Raw genomic sequence first — 17,022 nt, forward strand, 5'->3', positions numbered from 1 at the left:
CAGACGAGAACTATATAACCTGCCGCGATCTCAGATTGCTTTTATCCGGGTCATTCTAGACAGCAGACATCCACTGCATGATCACCACCTCAAGTTCTAACTTGAAGTCAACTTGAAATCTGAACACAATGCCAGGTCTTCTTGGTCTTCCCCCGGAACTCATGCACATGATTGTCGAGAAGCTGGACTTCGCTTCTGATCTGTACTCCCTTGCACTCGTTTGTAAAGGGCTGCGCGCGAACTTTGCTGAAGAATACTTGTATGGCAAGTATCTCCACCCAATGTGCAGGATCGAATCTGGTCGGAAGGGACTACAACCCAAACCCTAGAATGTTCGGCAAGCTCTTGTCGCACAAGCTGGATCTGCAGCGACTGTTCGATAACTTCAGCATCAGCGAGGACTTTACAAGGTATCTGATCAAAAGCTGTAAGCCAGAACTTCTCTTAGCCTCGGCAAGGATTCGTCAGCAGGTGTTGGAAGTTGCGATCCACCAGACAAGAAGAAGTGAGGATGTGGATACTGCGATGGATAGCTACGCTGGCAAATTCCTCAAGCTCTGGCTCGCGTACGCACGTGAGCATCCGCAGGAAGAGAGATCACGTCTAAGGAACCTGATGGCGCGTGCTGTGTATGCGAATAGCCTGCCATTTGTGCAGTACTTGATGAGTCAAGGGTTCACGGACGATGAGAATTGCTCGTCACCCCTGTACTGGGCTGCAGATGGCGGCAGCCTGGAATTGGTTAAGATGTTGCTTGACGCTGGGGCTGATCCCAATCGTCAGTATGCATTCATCCATCCCCCAGATCCATTCTTGCCGCACGAGAATCCCCCGCTGCTGCCTGTTCGGCGGGCTGCAGTGCCTGGCTGCGAGGAAATTGTGTGGTATCTCTTGCAGAATGGTGCAGCATTCTCAACCAAGTTGATCAGGGATCTGATCCAGTCAGGTGAGTTGGAGTTTCGCTACCGGAGTCATAGAAAGCATTGGCGTGGAGAGTGCGATCCAAGACGCCAGCTCGAAGGATCTATCCGATCTGATCATCTACGGAGTGGCGACCAACGATCCAAAGCTTGTTCTTGGTTTGTGGCCACTCGTAAATCATGATATTGATTACGACTATGGAACCGGCGACTGGATCAGCGAAGCGCTGGAAAAGGCAGCCGAGAGGCAGAATCTATCGATGGTGCGGTTGCTTCTCACCAAGGTCAAGGAAACGGATCCTTCGCAGCTTGTTAGTGCCGGCTTTGACACTGCAAGGAGCGCTATCAAAGCTGAGTGGACCCCTGGCCTGGTAGCGGCGGTAGATCCTGACCTGGGCGGAGATGAGCTGCTCAGAACGGACGGGCCTGGTCTCCTCAGCCTAACCATATCGAAGAAGCTCAAGGACATGCGAGAAATGCTACTCTCCCGATGGGCACTCCTCCGTAACACTGACAGTATACTGTATCATTACCCCTGTCCACTCAGGACAGCTTTGTATATTGGTGACTCTGCCATCTTCTTTCAGATGCTGGAGTATGTTTATCTCTCACCAGCTGAAGACGGTAGCTTCCCGAATCCGATCAAGCTCCTGAAGTTCCCTGCTCAATACGGGCCGGTCGAGACATTCCGAGAAACGCTCGCCCATGTTGGGGTGGAGCTCGACCCGGACAACGAGCAGCATGGCGAGGTCCTCGTGGAGGCAGCTCGAGGCGTGCAAACGGATATCATGCAGCTCTTCCTCGACGCTCGTTTCGATATGAACGGTGTCTACAGGTCTGATTTGGACGAGAACTTCAAACTGCCGCTTCTCCATTGCGTGCTTCTGACGCACATTTCCCCTGTCCGTGAGCACTCGGGAGGCGAGAAGGCCATCCGACTCGATGGCAGCAGTACTAGAGGCCTTACGGCCCTCGCTACGGTCATGTCGCGTTTCCGTCACTATGATCCGGAGACACTATGGCTGATTAGAGTTCTTCTTGCGCATGGCGCAGACCCCCTAGCGGGGATTGAGGATGCCCCAGGTCAGAGCGCGCTGCAGGTCGCACTCACTGAAACCCCCGGCCGCGTCGGGTGCATCAAAGCACTCTTGCGCGCGGTGTCATGGGATGACCATCGTTGCCGCGCACTGGTGTCTATGATTGCGACTTGTCCTGATGCTTGGCTGAAGACTCCTCTCAACACGATCCCTGAAGAGGAGGCCCAGTGGTACTGGTCCAACCTATGCCGCGGTCTTGAGGATAATCCATACGAACCCGAGGATGATTCAGATGAGTCTACTGATGAGGACGACTCTGAGGGCCGCATTCGGAATAACTCACATTACAACAGATTCGAGTGCCTGAAGATTATCCGAAAGTATTATTGGCGGAATCTGTATCCTCCCCCCACACTCTGATGAGAATACAGGACGGAGTTGCTTACCTAGCATTGCATTACCTTCCTCTTCGCATCAATATTCACTACTCATGTTATTAGCAATACAACTCTTTAGATTTGATGAGTATCCTAGTTTCAATGCTCCCATCGAATAACTATTCCCTGAGTAGCGAGAAAACACCTGTTGCTGACCGATGATTGGAGTACTATAACCACAGCAATAGCCCCAAGTGAGACATACATTCTCGCGGAGGGTTGATTATGTAGAAGACGTGTCGGTGCAACTCTATGCACTGTCGAGATAGGGATGGGTATCATGGTAATCGTTCCCCCGCCCTTCATGAAGACCAGACTCTCTCCGCTATGCGCTGTCCGACCTCTCGGCATTGAGAAGCTCGTCCGCCCTGCTCACTCTAGCGCCATGACTGCGGCTCCAGTGAGCGTTCTACATGAATAGAATGAAAGGGGTCTGATTGCTTGAACCCCGAAGACCTCAATCACAATCAATGGATAAGAAAGTTGCATTCCCGCACGCCGTCCAAACATCATTCCGCTTCGCGCTAGTACACATACACAAAGTCCTCGTTCTTCCAGTCCGTCAGGTCCTTGAACGCATTGTCTTCGGTCACAGCAGGCTGCACGGGTTCGTCCGTTTTATCTCCCTCAACCACCCCGACAGCCTGCATGGAGTGGTCGATGATCTTGGCACTCTTGCCCATGGATACTCGCTGCTGCTCGTGCTTCTTGTTGAGGAAGGAGAGGTACGCCGTATTCAATCTAGGATTGTGAGCACACACTGGACACAGCACAGCGGCTAGGGATAGATGGGGCCGTACATGCACAGCAGGACCAGAACGCAGAACATCGCGAGACTATGATCATGATTAGAATCATGCATCAGGGTGTTTCTGGAGCGTGGGGGGGCCAGCTTACTTCGATCGCAAGCCCCGTCTATATAACGGTGCGTCGGTGGTCGTGTATAAGTTTGAGCCAAGGACCTCCCATAGATCAGCATAAAAGCACCTTGGTTACTCACAGGGTCGAGCTTACATTGCCGGCGCATTGGCCCACAAGGACTATTCCATTCACAATCTTCTTCTTGGTCTCCCCGGCGGTATTAGCTGCAGACCAGGAGTAGATGAGAGGTGCTGGGATGGTTGTTAGCTTGATTTTGCGCGCAGCATCTCGATGAAACATAAACTCACTGATTCCGGGATAAACAGATACCTGAAGGCTCGGTGTCAGTAATGAAGGTCACTTGAGTAGCAATAGCTTATGGACTCACGATATAATATCCTGCGAGTAGGGCTCCATTGTGTTGGCCATCGTGTGGAATGAGCAGCAACATCACGCAGCCTGCAATAGCAGGCAAGCAAAGCAGCGCAATTACTGGTCCTTTCATCTTGAGAACAGTGGCCAACCAGGCTCCGCCCATGGTTGCCACGAGTTGAACCGCACCAAAGGGGATGTTGAACAGGATGGTTTGAAATTGATTGAACCCAAAAGCTTCAATGATTAATGGTCCGAAAGTCGAAATCCCCCCGCTAGGAATCCTTGGGAACGTTCAACACGGTTCGTCGGATTGCATAGAGTGAGAAGGGGGTACTTACGAGATTGAGAAGGTAAAAGCAAACCAAAAGTAAGACTTGAGATCAAGGCAAGCCTCCTTGACATGCTCCCACTTCCAAACATGAGTCTCAAGCCCTTGATGGTTTCTGCGGATTCGCTCGATAGCCAACAGCTTGTCTTCTTCGCCTAGAAATGTCGACTGCACGGGAGAATCGGGCATGAAGTAGAAGATAAACGCCGAGAACACGATCGTGAGAAGGCCGAAGAACAGGAAGATGATCTGATACGGTTCGAACACCGACGAGCTGATATGGCCGAGTCCATAAGTTATTAAACTTCCGAACTAATTAGTAAACCCAACCTGTCAGTCAAAAGGCAGATTAGAGAACAATATATAGAGGTGCTGACCATGTAGACCACGCCATTCATAGCATACCATGAACCAAGTCGCACAGGCTGTTCGATACGTCGATACCACATCTGAGTGATGGCGATAAAGGCCGGAGCTATGATGCAGCGACATTAGCACCCGTCCCGATAGACGAAGCGGACCACGGTGGGAACTCACGAACACCAGCTTCAAAGAGCCCCAAGAACATGCGGCACACCAACAGCCCTGCGAAATTGTTCGCCGGGGTCATGCACGTCAGCGACACACCCCAGAGAAAGGTTGTGACCGCCAAAAACTTTCCCAATGGCACCTTGACGAGGATGTAAGCCACAAACGGCTGAGCGACGAGCTGCACCAGGTAGACCACAGCCCCTAGCCAGGAATACATCTGGCCATGGAGATGAGCCTTCTCCACAAGACCAAAGACCGAGGCATAGGAGAGGGTGGACTTGTCGAGCTGCTGCAGAAAGTAGATCCCCAGAAGTATAGGCAAAAGTCGCATGTCAATCTTCTTCAGTACTCGAGCATTGTTCTCGGGGGTCAAGACAGTAGAGTGGCCTGCTTCTACAACAAGCTCCAGGGCTTTGTCCAGTCTGGGCTCAACCGGACGTTCCTGGGTCTGAGTAGGCACAATTCCAACAGACTCGATCTGTTCATCTTGTGCATGCTTCCCATGTTCGACCTCTTGCTGAGGTGACATCGTGTCTTCTGTGGTGGTGGATCTTGTCTATTGTTGCTGGCGGGTAAGCAAATAGCCCTAATAAAACTGCAAAATGTAACGCGAGAAGCTAGAGACGTAGACACTGCGGGTCAAGAACTGGAGTTGCCCAAGGGAGGGGGCATGGCGCCCTTTTACTCGATCGTAGTAGATGTTGATGTAGGCTCGCAGCACGGCATGTCCTTGGGTCAAACCACCCCCGTGGGGAAAAGTCGTCACCCCAGCCCCGGACCAGACATCTCCCTCCCGACGCGGGGACGAATCAAAGTGTGTCTGAGGTCTGCTGTACAGCTTCACAACTGCCGAATCAACGTGAGATCCTCTCAGTCTAGCCCAGCATGACGGAGTATGGGGTGGTGTGAAAGCTCTCGGACTAAACTCAACGTGGGTGTCTGATTGGCGCAACCGTGCCATAGCCGTGCAGATGAGCCGGAAAATGGCTCAAAAGTGGGCAGATGCTATCATGCTTGACGTGGAAGACGGTTTAGCTTCGGGGGATCGGGCTGCAAGTCCGATAGTTGAAGACGAATGCGACTGCATTGGGATAAGATGAGGGGAGAAAGTCGGATGTGGGGGAGATTCAGAATGTGGGGGTGTCGGAGATGGCAGCCGAACCCCGACGATGGTCTATAGTTACACTCTTTCTGCCTCTGGGATACTTACGAAACAGCACAGATCAGCCAACAAAAATGTATCACTCAAATACTAAGCTCCCTGGCGCCATCTCAAACTTGACTTTGACTTCACATCACTCATTCCCTGTACTTCGCATCTGCGAGCCCTAACCATCCCCATCCCCCATCCATTTCTCTCTGTCCGAGTCGAGTGCGCCTGAATCATGCCTCAGAAGGAATTCTGTCCCAAGCACTACGAGGCAATCTCTACAGATTCCCAGGAGTCTCCTAGCGTTTCTCTCCGCTCAACAACCCGGAATCGTCAGTTCGACTTCTTCTTCGAGCCCATCCGCGCAAACCTGTTCCGAGTCACCTTCTCGTCGCCAGACCATCCCCTCCCTCCTCACCCCAGCGTCACCCGACCCGCCACAGATCTTCCCCACACCCACGTCTCCACGACAAGCGATGAGCAAGCCAGAACAATCCAAGTCGGAGACGTCACGGCCACGGTCGAATGGGCCAACACGCCCGTGGTCTCGCTGTCGCTGAAGGGACATGACCAGCCACTGTACCGGGATCTGCCACTGCGCTCATACGTCGCAGACGGGACCGGCATAGCGCACTACACCGAGCACGACCGCAACGCTCTGCACGTAGGACTCGGGGAGAAGCGCGCCCCGATGGACCTCAGCGGACGCCACTTCATTCTCTCCGCGACAGACAGCTTCGGCTACGACGTCTACAACACCGACCCTCTCTACAAGCACATCCCACTCCTCATCAAGGCGACGCCCCAGGGCTGCGTCGCGATCTTCTCCACCACGCACGGCCGAGGCAGCTGGTCCGTCGGCTCGGAAGTCGACGGCCTCTGGGGACACTTCAAGGTCTATCGCCAGGATCACGGCGGCCTGGAACAGTACCTCATCGTCGGGAAGACACTCAAGGAGGTCGTCCGGTCGTATGCGGAGCTCGTCGGGTTCCCTCTTCTAGTGCCGCGATGGGCCTATGGGTACATCTCCGGGGGGTACAAGTACACGATGATGGACGAGCCGCCCGCGCACCAAGCGCTCATGGACTTCGCCGATAAGCTCCGGGAGCACGACATCCCCTGCTCGGCCCACCAGATGAGCTCCGGGTATTCGATCGCGGAGACGGAGCCCAAGGTCCGCAACGTCTTCACCTGGAACAAGTACCGCTTTCCAGACCCGGAGCAGTGGATTGCAGCGTACCACTCGCGGGGCATCCGTCTCTTGACAAACATCAAGCCCTTCTTGCTCGCTTCGCATCCGGACTTCAAGAAGCTGGTGGACGGGAACGGGTTTTTCAACGACCCCGAGACAGACGCGCCCGGGTTCATGAGGCTCTGGAGCGCCGGGGGCGCAACGGGAGGTGACGGCTGTCACATCGACTTCACCTCCGCCGCCGCCTTCCAGTGGTGGTACGATGGCGTGCAGAGGCTGAAGCGTGCGGGCATCGACGGCATGTGGAACGACAACAACGAGTACACGCTTCCAAACGACGACTGGCGCCTGGCCGGTGATGCACCCGCTGTGTCCGACGCCAGCGCCAGGCAGGCGGCCTCCAAGAACAACAACAACACCGTAGGACTCTGGGGTCGGGCATTGCACACCGAGCTCATGGGCAAGGCCTCCCACGACGCCCTGCTGGACCTCGAACCCAGCTACAGACCCTTCGTGCTCACGCGGAGCGCCACGGCGGGCACCATGCGCTACGCAGCGAGTACCTGGAGCGGAGACAACGTGACGAGCTGGGAGAGCATGAAGGGTGCGAACGCCCTGTCACTGAGCGCAGGGATCTCTCTTTTACAATGCTGCGGCCATGATATCGGCGGCTTCGAAGGTAAGAAAGAAAGAGCCCTTCCCACCGGAAGCCTAACTCTCCCAACTATCACACAATCTAACCACCAGAACCAAAAAAAAATCCAGGACCCCAACCCTCCCCCGAACTCCTCCTCCGCTGGATCCAACTAGGCATCCACTCCCCGCGCTTCGCCATCAACTGCTTCAAAACCTCCCCCGGCAACACCTCCGTCGGCGAAATCATCGAGCCTTGGATGTACCCCGAGATCACGCCCTTAGTCCGGGACGCAATCAAACGCCGCTACGAGATCCTGCCATACATCTACTCCCTCGGTCTCGAGAGCCACCTGACGGCTTCCCCGCCGCAACGCTGGGTCGGCTGGGGCTACGAATCCGACCCGGAGGTGTGGACAAAAGCTCTGAAATCGGGCGACGAGCAGTTCTGGTTCGGCGACACGATCCTCGTCGGCGGGGTCTACGAGCCCGGCGTGAGCGTCGCCAGGCTCTATCTGCCGCGCAGCAGCGGCTTTGACTACGGATTCATCAACATGAACGAGCCGTACAACTACCTGGCCTCAGGCCAGTGGGTCGAGATCCCCTCCGAGTGGCAGAAGTCGATTCCGCTGCTGGCCAGAGTCGGCGGCGCGATTCCCGTCGGCAAGGCGGTGCAGACCCGCGTGCCGGGCGACGAGACCGCGGCCTCGGTGGCCGTCGAGGAGCTGGACGATTATCGCGGTGTGGAGGTTTTCCCGCCGAAGGGCACCTCGCACGACCAGGTGTTTTCCACGACCTGGTACGAGGACGATGGGATCTCGGTGCAGCCGAGGATCTCGAGGTATACCGTGCGGTATAGCGCCACAGTCGAGAAAGTCATGGTGGGTTTGGCGCGCGACGAGACGAGTGGGTTTGTTCCGGCTTGGAGGGATCTGGATATTATCCTGCCGTATGGCGATGAGAGACACGTTGTTTCGGAGGATGGGAGTGTGGTGGTGTCGAAAGGGAAAGACGGCCGGGGTCGCGGAGTCTATACCTTCAAGCATTAGATGAGAACAGCTGCCGGCCTGGAAACTGGCCGCGTGAGCACCACATCATCGGAGCTGAAGGGTTGTACGAGACATGCTTGATTAGAATTGAACAGATACCGATCACAATCCTAGAAGTTCATGGCACCCACACCCCTACGTAGCTGGAGGAGACTTTGATTCGTAGAATTCAGCGAAGGCCCGATGACCGATCAATCCATCCATCATTCGCTCTAAACTAACTTATAGTAAGTGGATTGGGTAACGACTCTGACCCTTGGGATGACGGGTCAAATCTACACTAGTTGACTTATTTACTATCCAGCCTAGCCTAATAAATGGCAGCTCCAGTTATCCACGCAATATATACAAATCAATCGGAAATGAAGACAGTCCACACAAAAGTAGTCCCTCAGGCTCCCGCACATCTGTTCGCTCTGCTTGCTCGGCTCCAATCCCTCCGCGCATGCAACGAGAATATATTATCCATGAAGGTGGGGGATGGTCATCTCTTGATGCTAGAAGCTGCGTCCTATAGCCAGCGCCATACTCACAGCCCATGGCGCTCGACCCGGTCGTCATGGTCGTCGATGTAGAGGTCATATGCAATTATTCTGACAATGCAACTCTACTCTTGTCCAAAACCTAATGTCTCCTCTACAGCAATGGACATCTTGTGTTCCAGAGCTTCGTGGGTCTTGTACGGAGGAAGATCAAGACGATTGAAGCTAGAGACAATTAGCGAGCGAGCCACAGGAGACAGACTAGAAGAAAACGTGGACATACCAGGTGTGCGACTTAGGCAATGCGTTGGGATCGCCCGACTTCTCGATAGTGAAACGGCGGGGACCGTCCGAGCCCTGCAAGTCTTTGAATCCGTTGACCGGAATACGCGATGTACCGGTGGTGAATTGCAGCAGGCGAGACTTTTGCTCTGCATCCCAGCTGCGGACAATCTTCCAGAAGTTCTGGATTACCTCGTCCTGCTCCTGGTAGCCGCGGTAATCGGTGTGCTTCTTCCAATCATCGACGTCAATGTCCGCGATACCACCAATCAACAACTCCAGCTCGCGCTCGTCGAACACATTGACCAGATCAGCCGGAATCAGCTCATTGAACCCAGACATGAAGGCATTGAACTGCTCCTCCACCCGCTTCACAATCTTCCACTCCGTCACCAATCTTTGACTGTCAGCGAAATCTACTAGAGTGACAAGGATGGTGTACTCACTCGACATATTCATGCTTGTTCTCGTTAGTCACCGGAATATCGCGACCACCGGGCTTCAGATCAACAGTGGTACGCTCGCCAAACTTCTCGTCATCGACCGCAAAAGTCAACTCCAAGACTCCGTCGATGTCATTCTCCCTGCTATTTGTTAGAACACATAACTTAAAGCGTCCGGGGCGCGTCCGGGCCACTCACAGAGTCCATGTCAGATTGCGGTGCAGATCCTCATCGACACCTTCCATGTCCTGCAGCGAGACCTTCTTCCGCAACATCATCTTGTAGAAAGCGCCAATGAAGAACGAATCCAAGAAACGACGATGGAAGATGGCCAAGCCGACAACTCGTCCAATGAATTTGAAGTAGTTCAGATGCTCCGGGTTCACACCAGAGTGAGGATTAATTTGCAGGGTATAATTATCGTGCGCGGAGTATTCGAAAAGACAATAGAAGGGGTTAAACATTTCGTGAGAGAGAAGGAAAAAGAATTCACTGTATCTTGTCAGACCTGGGTTAACCCACGATACTCGGGGCCAACTTACCGTGAAAGACCGCCGTAGTCCAGACCGTCTTCGCCATCGAACTTGATCATCAAGCGCTTCTTAAGATCGGAAGCGCTCTGCCGCATGATCTCGGCGTACGAATCCTCGAAGATGTTGTTACGTCGGACCTTAACGTGGCACTGTCCGGACATGATACGCAAGGCGGGCTGAGACCGGAAGTAGATCAGCTTGCGTCTAAAGTCGCGCTTGTATTGCGGCACGCCCTGATCCAGCGAGGAAGGCAAACGAGGGTCGTCCCAGGTAGTCGTCTTGGTATTGTGATCCACAAAGTATACTCGGGCCGTATTCGTCAACCGCATTTCCCATCCGCTGGGCAGCGGGCCCAACTGCGACACTGGCTGCTGTTGAATTGTGGTGTTGGTACCGTTGGAATTCTGCCCGTACATACGAATGTACTGTTGACGGCGAGGGTCCACCCATGTCGTGGTGCGGGTATTGTGGTCTACAAAGTATGGCCGGCCTTCGGGTGTGTTGCGTTGCTCCCATCCGGGGGGGAGCTCACCAGTGCCTGCAGTGGTAGCTCCCGTGGCCATCATAGAGACTGCATTGGCGCTACCTCCTGCCGGCGGAGTTTGGGCCTGGGGAGGCGCCGGTTGCTGTTGGCTCTCGGGCAGGTTCGGCGAATTGGCACCCGTGCGGTCTTCCGGCAGCATTCGACTCTGATGGGCCCGACGCTCTAGTTGCATATTGGCTTCGCGCTGTGTGCGCTGCGTATGTTCATTGTAGTTTGACGATGGTCGAGTCCAGGTCGTGGTCCGTGTATTGTGGTCGACGTAATAGGTCCGTCCCAGGTTGTCTTCTCGACGTTCCCAACCAGCGGGCAAACGGCCCTGACTATCCTCAAATGAGCTCAAGTTGGTACGAGAGCCTTGTTGAGCATTTGGCGGGGCACTGGGGGCGCCGTTAGGTGGAGGTGCAATTATGCTGGTCGGTCGGGTGGTCGATGGAACACGCTGTGGGTTCAAGGATGCAGTGGAAGCAGCAGCAGAATCGGCCTGACTGGGACCAACGGAAGGGTGTGAGGGCGGCATTTGCGGGACGAGTCCACTCGACGTTGAGGGTTGCACATGTGAACGATGCAGACCATTAGCCTGGTTGGGAATCGGCGTGCTGAGATTAGTGGACAGATTTATGATAAGCTTTCCATGAACGACGAGGTTGTCATTGGACTTCTTTAAGTCCCGGGTAAGCATTTCTATTGCGGATGAATTGCGTCAGCGCAGGGGTCCCGGAATGAGTTTCACATAGTCACTCACCATCACCGCCCATCTGTAAATCTATCACATCTCCAATCCGTACGTTGATAACACCAAGGAAACCTTGATCCTTCTTCTTGAACTTTTTCTGATCGAAAATCTGGATTGCGAGAATGCTATCCTCATTGACTCGGCTGCAGGATGTCACCGTCAGTTTCCGAAAATGGCGGGTTGCACCACGCGTGGCTCCTTACAGATCAAACATTTCATTCCAATAGGGGTTCAGCGTCTTTTTGATCACCGAGGTCGTATGGGTTTGCTCTCCACCGACGGTAGCCACCGCAAAAGGATCAGGGAAACCTGCTTGATATGAGTCCTCAAAAGTAAGACCTGATGAGACGACCTTGCGGAACTTACGGAAAACATCACGCTTGTATAAACCGTCCGCAGCAATGACTGTAAGACCACGCTCTCCGTCAGTTTCCATTCGCACGCGACATTCCGCGAAGTCCAAAAAGGGGGCAGGTGCTTCTTACTTGTGACCCGAAGATTTGGCTGGCTATAGGAATGACATCTATTAGCATCTATTCGAGAACCGGATTATGCACACAGGAGATATATCGTCGAAGGAACGATGTCGCCGACTCCAAGCAAGGGAGGAGGGGGAAGAGGGGTGGTTGGAGGGGGGAAAAGAGGGGAAGAGCGTATGCACATACGCGGGCAGGTTGGAACCCATCCTGAACTGAACAGATCAGGGCAGGCAATAAAGTGCCTCTGGGTGCAGCAAAAGGCCAATCCGGGCAAGCCTCAAAGGGTGAATCGCGGCGTGCGCATGCACCGCTGTTGACAGGCACGGACCCCAAGAACAGCAGTCGAGTGGGTGATGGTCGTGATGGTGAATGGGAAAAGTCGGTGGGGTTTGGGCGGTTGGAAGGACGTGAAGGTGATCGACTCAATGGAATCGAGGGCCTAAACCGGAAGCGACACGAGAAGATAGGGTCGGACGAGCGAAAACTCGAGGAGCGGCGATAACCAGACGATTCAAGGGAGAGGGAGAGTGAGAAAGAGTGAGCGCGAGCACTAAGGCTTGACGATGGAGGCGCGCGGACTTCTATGGGGCTGAGCAGGGCAGTCCTGACGTTGCGCCTTCGGAACCAATCACGACCGAGCGAGGGGTTCAACCAGGAGGAGAAACTGGGAGGAGGATAACCGCACTGGACGGTAAGAACAGTAGTACTTCTAGTAATGGAAGTAAGTACTGCCTGTAGAACCTTCAACGAAAGCTCCGACCTGGCCGACTAATTCGTGGCGGAGAGAATGATAGAAAGGAGGAAAGAAAGGGACAAAAAAAAAAAAAAGGGTGGTGTGGTTGTGGTGGTCGGTGGTCGTGGCAAAGGGAAAGGAGGGGAAGTGCAGTGGTGGAAAGGAGGAAGTGCGAGGGGAGAGGGTCGATTGTAAGTAAGAGTAGGAGTAACTAAAGTCATCACTGACTACTGACTGACTGACTGACTGACTGACTACAACTACTTCACTCACACCTCCACACAACATCTATTATTGAGACTGACAATCTGTTACATTGATCCTCTTTCACCCTTGCACAATTCTTATTTCATTTCCCGCAGTGAAATCCCACTACCAACTGAGTTATCCAGACGGCAGAACACCAGGAGTAGGTAATGAAGTAATTGGCGCGCCGACTGAGAGAATAACCTTCCTCTACCTTCAAGGTTCCCTTGGATCCCTCCCACTGTTCATGCATTTCTTTTCCAATTAGAAAGCAGAGGAGAGTTAAGGGAGGATAGATTAGATTTCAGTCGCATCATGAGTTGCACTGGAATTGATCTGGGCGATGAAATAAATAGAACAATACTTGATTCTCCGCCAATCAATCAGTCTGAAGGGAGATTGATGGCCTGCTGAACAAGGCAACAAGATTCTTTTTTGCATCTAATGAACTCCCCCCGGTCATGTTTTCTCCCGTCTGATTTCTCTCACGCTCCTATTGACCCCAGTCAACTCATTCCAAGACTTGTCCCGAGCATTACGACTCTTCGTGGATAGTGGGGACAAGGACTCGACGAGCGTCGCGATTCCAGTGGCTCTGCTCTGCTTCACTGGGTAAACTCATCAGCATCGCCTTCTAGACTGGTTGAAATACCGGCCGTGCCGGTCCTTACCCGGACTCGAGGCTACAAGGCCATTCAGGTTAACTTGCTCAAACGTGATATCGTAATTAGCTCGTGGCTGAACCGCTGTGACGCCATCTTTCGGTCTCCCTGTCCATTAGTCATTTCTACGGACCGAGACCATGACAGACCGGGACCCGATCACCCTCATTTCTGTGGAAAGGAGGAGAACAGGAAGCTGTCTAGAAGGACTAGTTCTCAACGGCAGAATCCGATTGTGTGCTGCATGATTTTCTGTCAAGCATGTTCTCATGGGTCATGATTGTCCTCTGAAGGGAGTCTTGGCGGGCAATTTCTGCCCGTAAAGCTATTCTCTGTAGTTTAATGATATCACAGGTGTTCCGCCTATCTGACCCAGTCCGAGATTGCCAGAATGGTTATCATACAAAAGTACGTTCCAGTAAATCGACTCCAAAGACAATTTGAAAAAATGTGGTTTCCCCCTCCTCGTTCAGAGACGCGTACGCGTGCCGCGGAGCGATCATCATGGTCAGCTCGGATGCCTTCCTAGCGCTGGGGTTGCGTGCGGTGACCTCTTAGAGACCCTTCCTTGCGCAAAACAAACACTACCCCGTGTATACTGGAGTTGCGCATCACAACTCTCTAGTAAGGAGCATAGCCCCGACCCCGGCCACGGTAGCCACCGCGATAACCTCCCCGAGGCGCGAAGCCTCCGCGATAACCCCGACCGCCACGGAAGCCACCCCGTCCACGTCCCCGGGTCATGCCTGGCAGATTGGTGCGCTTGGGGACGACCTATATCACCAACCAGTCAGCCACTAATGGCAATGAAAGAAAGGGGAGGGGGGGTGGGGGCTGCGTAGGAGTTGATACCTTCAGGTTTCGGCCGCGGAAGACACTCTCATTCAACACAAGGGCCTGGGCTACCAGACTAGGCTCTGCAAACTCAACATAGGCATACCTGGAGTCGACAAAGGTCAGCCAATCTCATATACAAACGGCTGGAATTTATTGCGCAACAGCATACCCCTTAGGTTGTCCGGTGAACTTATCCAAAAGGATGGTGACCCGATTTATCGAGCCACAGCTCTGGAAGTGTGCCTGAATTTCCTCGGGGGAAGCACCGTAGTCCACATTGCCGACGAAGATACTCCGAGCGTCGATCTCCTCTTTGTCCTCGCGTAGATTCTCCGACTGCTGGTCGAGCGTGGCTTGCATCTCGCGCAGCTTGGCGGCTTCGGATTCCATCTCGGCGACCCGCTTCTTCATCGCGGCGATTTCCTCCTACATGAGTGACAGAGCCGTGTTAGAATCAGTGCCAATATACAGAATGTATGGATTAGGTGATGAAAGTGAATGGGAGCCAGTGCTCAAATTCCCAGCGAGCAGTCCCAGGTCAAATCACGGATGATCCTTACCTCGTCGTCACCAGCTTCCTCGGGTTGCTCCACATGCTCATCCTCGATCTTGTGTTCTTCTGCCGCCATGTTGTATAGGAGGGTTGTGGATTTAGTAGTCCGTGTCCGTTCAACAGCACCAAGTCGCAAAGTGAAAGCTTGAGCGGGCACCGATAGCTTCCCGCGGCTGGTCAAGTGAGCTGCGGGTAGGAAATCTGCTGGAAAAATACAAGATCCGATAAGATAGGAGCGATACGGTATATCACTTCCAGGACTCAATCTGCAGCGGGCGTTGGAGAGAGGGAAATTGACAAAGATGGATCAAATGGAAGATTGAAAGGTGGAGGAGAGCAAACGTGATGCTCGCGTTTGATTGTCCCCGAAGTTACTGCTTGCTTCTTCCGGCTTAGCCCTTTGTCAATCAATGTCCGCCGTCGACTTACTCGGGGTCAATAGCGGCGGCGGGCGGAACGCTGTCGAGATTCGAGCGTCATCCTGCAACGATCGATTTTTCAGTCACTCGGTCCATCGACTAGACGAGGCGATATATATGCTGGACCACATGCATTGTAACAGTCTGTACCCATGGATCAGTATATTCAAGGCTTGGCTTTGACTGATCGCGATGAAAAACTGCAGCGAGACCCAATACTCGCAAGAGTTAATACTAATAGCTCTCCAGCAATTCTTGGGGCCACTTCAACGAAAGACCTTCAAAATGGGATCAAGAGTTTAGACTACGGCAAGGAGAAAGCTCTCCTACAGTTCCTACCCCTGACCAAACTACGAATCACCGAAATGTCTACCCAAAAGTGCAAGCACTTGCCGCTACTCGCTCATTTATCATCCACCCGAACGTGTTGCTCTTTCCAGCCTATACTTGGAGTCGCCCGATAATTCATCGCTTGTAGCGGGCAGCCTAAGCTGTAAAGTCATGCGAGCTTAGGCATTCGAGTCTCTTCCTTCTTTTTTCAGGCAAGGCTGAAGGAGTCGACCAACAAGGAGGAAGTCATTATCGTATCTGATCTATGATTATGTACAAGAGAAATAGATAAAAAGCGTCAACTCATGAAGATGCAGTATTGTTCTTGCGGTAAGATACTTTCTCCACCGCGACTGTCTCAGCCCCATTGGCGTCCGTCTTCAACTGGTAGACATAGAGTACGAGAACATCTCCTTGGATCTGCAACGATCATTAGCACCAGGCTCTGTAAGGTTTTCCGTCGCGCAATTGCAACTCACATCCATCAGACAAAAACTGGGGGTGGGCTCATCTCCCTCGGCCCAGTATCCTGTGCTCATCGCACCCGTAGCACTACCAGGGTTGATGAAGAAACGGCCTTCCAGTTCAAACGCCTCGAAACGGTGGGTACCTCCCCAAAGCAGAATGTCCACATCCATCTGACGTGCGGCGATCAGAAGCGCATCCGCGTCGCCCGGGGGGATGATGGTATGGCCATGAGTGAATCCGATGCGCAGGCTACCGTGGGTCACCACTTTCGAGAGAGGTAGATTCGGAGAATCAACATCGAAATCGCCCTTAACCAGTTGTAGATCAGGCGCCACCTGCCGGAGAAACTCGTATGTGCTGCGATCAGTCAGGTTACCGAGACAGAGAATCTGGCCGATCTTGCCCGGCGTCAAGAGTTTTTTGAACTGTTTTTGTGATGGTGTTAATAGGGAGCATAAATAGCAAGCGTCACCAGGACCCAGTGTCACGGCAGGTCAGAAAGTCGCACCTTTGCGGGAAGGTCCTATGCATTAGTAGATTACAAGGTCAGTCGACTATTGATTATTTAAAGCGGGGGTTTGGGGGAGGGTGGGAAGTCAAGAACCAGCGACATACGGGAGCTCTGTCAGGGATGAACAGGTCACCAATGACCAGGACCAAGCGCGAAGTCATTCTGGGCGGTAATGCAGTCACTCAAGGGCCCATTCCAGAATGAGCAATGAGTCTATGAGGTGTGTATATAGTTTTAAGGTTAATGAGAGACGC

At 53.2% G+C, this 17,022-nt stretch overlaps 6 protein-coding genes across 6 annotated transcripts; 2 read left to right on the forward strand and 4 right to left on the reverse strand.

Moving 5' to 3' along the window:
* Positions 1-128: 128 nt before the first annotated feature.
* Positions 129-2,377, forward strand: BP01DRAFT_407051 (uncharacterized protein; the record flags this gene model as incomplete). Its single annotated transcript, XM_025578786.1, has 3 exons — positions 129-268; positions 330-946; positions 978-2,377. The coding sequence occupies 3 exons, from the start codon at positions 129-131 to the stop codon at positions 2,375-2,377; spliced, it is 2,157 nt and encodes a 718-aa protein (XP_025427509.1).
* Positions 2,378-2,885: 508 nt separating this feature from the next.
* Positions 2,886-5,173, reverse strand: BP01DRAFT_348992 (putative MFS transporter). Its single transcript, XM_025573743.1, has 9 exons — positions 4,496-5,173; positions 4,336-4,433; positions 3,969-4,270; positions 3,644-3,911; positions 3,564-3,585; positions 3,409-3,506; positions 3,292-3,356; positions 3,195-3,230; positions 2,886-3,135 (listed from the first exon to the last, which is right to left on the reverse strand). Exons 1-9 carry the CDS (start codon positions 5,016-5,018, stop codon positions 2,919-2,921), a joined length of 1,629 nt encoding a protein of 542 aa, XP_025427510.1. The 5' UTR covers positions 5,019-5,173; the 3' UTR covers positions 2,886-2,918.
* Positions 5,174-5,720: 547 nt separating this feature from the next.
* Positions 5,721-8,518, forward strand: BP01DRAFT_327581 (putative alpha-glucosidase). The gene is made up of 2 exons (XM_025572916.1): positions 5,721-7,510; positions 7,597-8,518. Exons 1-2 carry the CDS (start codon positions 5,875-5,877, stop codon positions 8,511-8,513), a joined length of 2,553 nt encoding a protein of 850 aa, XP_025427511.1. The 5' UTR covers positions 5,721-5,874; the 3' UTR covers positions 8,514-8,518.
* Positions 8,519-9,104: 586 nt separating this feature from the next.
* BP01DRAFT_167300 (NEDD4 family E3 ubiquitin-protein ligase) lies at positions 9,105-12,466 on the reverse strand. Its single transcript, XM_025570746.1, has 10 exons — positions 12,196-12,466; positions 12,016-12,038; positions 11,897-11,935; positions 11,734-11,839; positions 11,540-11,673; positions 10,263-11,478; positions 9,919-10,212; positions 9,724-9,861; positions 9,279-9,674; positions 9,105-9,220 (listed from the first exon to the last, which is right to left on the reverse strand). Exons 1-10 carry the CDS (start codon positions 12,213-12,215, stop codon positions 9,121-9,123), a joined length of 2,466 nt encoding a protein of 821 aa, XP_025427512.1. The 5' UTR covers positions 12,216-12,466; the 3' UTR covers positions 9,105-9,120.
* A 1,419-nt stretch (positions 12,467-13,885) lies between these two features.
* Positions 13,886-15,402, reverse strand: BP01DRAFT_349001 (polyadenylate-binding protein). The gene is made up of 4 exons (XM_025573744.1): positions 15,048-15,402; positions 14,657-14,913; positions 14,503-14,590; positions 13,886-14,424 (listed from the first exon to the last, which is right to left on the reverse strand). Exons 1-4 carry the CDS (start codon positions 15,114-15,116, stop codon positions 14,272-14,274), a joined length of 567 nt encoding a protein of 188 aa, XP_025427513.1. The 5' UTR covers positions 15,117-15,402; the 3' UTR covers positions 13,886-14,271.
* Positions 15,403-16,092: 690 nt separating this feature from the next.
* Positions 16,093-16,929, reverse strand: BP01DRAFT_377001 (vacuolar protein sorting-associated protein 29; the record flags this gene model as incomplete). The annotated part of the gene is made up of 4 exons (XM_025576986.1): positions 16,093-16,209; positions 16,269-16,682; positions 16,766-16,780; positions 16,873-16,929. 4 exons carry the CDS (start codon positions 16,927-16,929, stop codon positions 16,093-16,095), a joined length of 603 nt encoding a protein of 200 aa, XP_025427514.1.
* Between the last annotated feature and the right edge of the window lie 93 nt (positions 16,930-17,022).

This window comes from Aspergillus saccharolyticus (genome assembly GCF_003184585.1).
Source record: "Aspergillus saccharolyticus JOP 1030-1 unplaced genomic scaffold BP01scaffold_46, whole genome shotgun sequence".
NCBI lineage: Eukaryota > Fungi > Ascomycota > Eurotiomycetes > Eurotiales > Aspergillaceae > Aspergillus > Aspergillus saccharolyticus.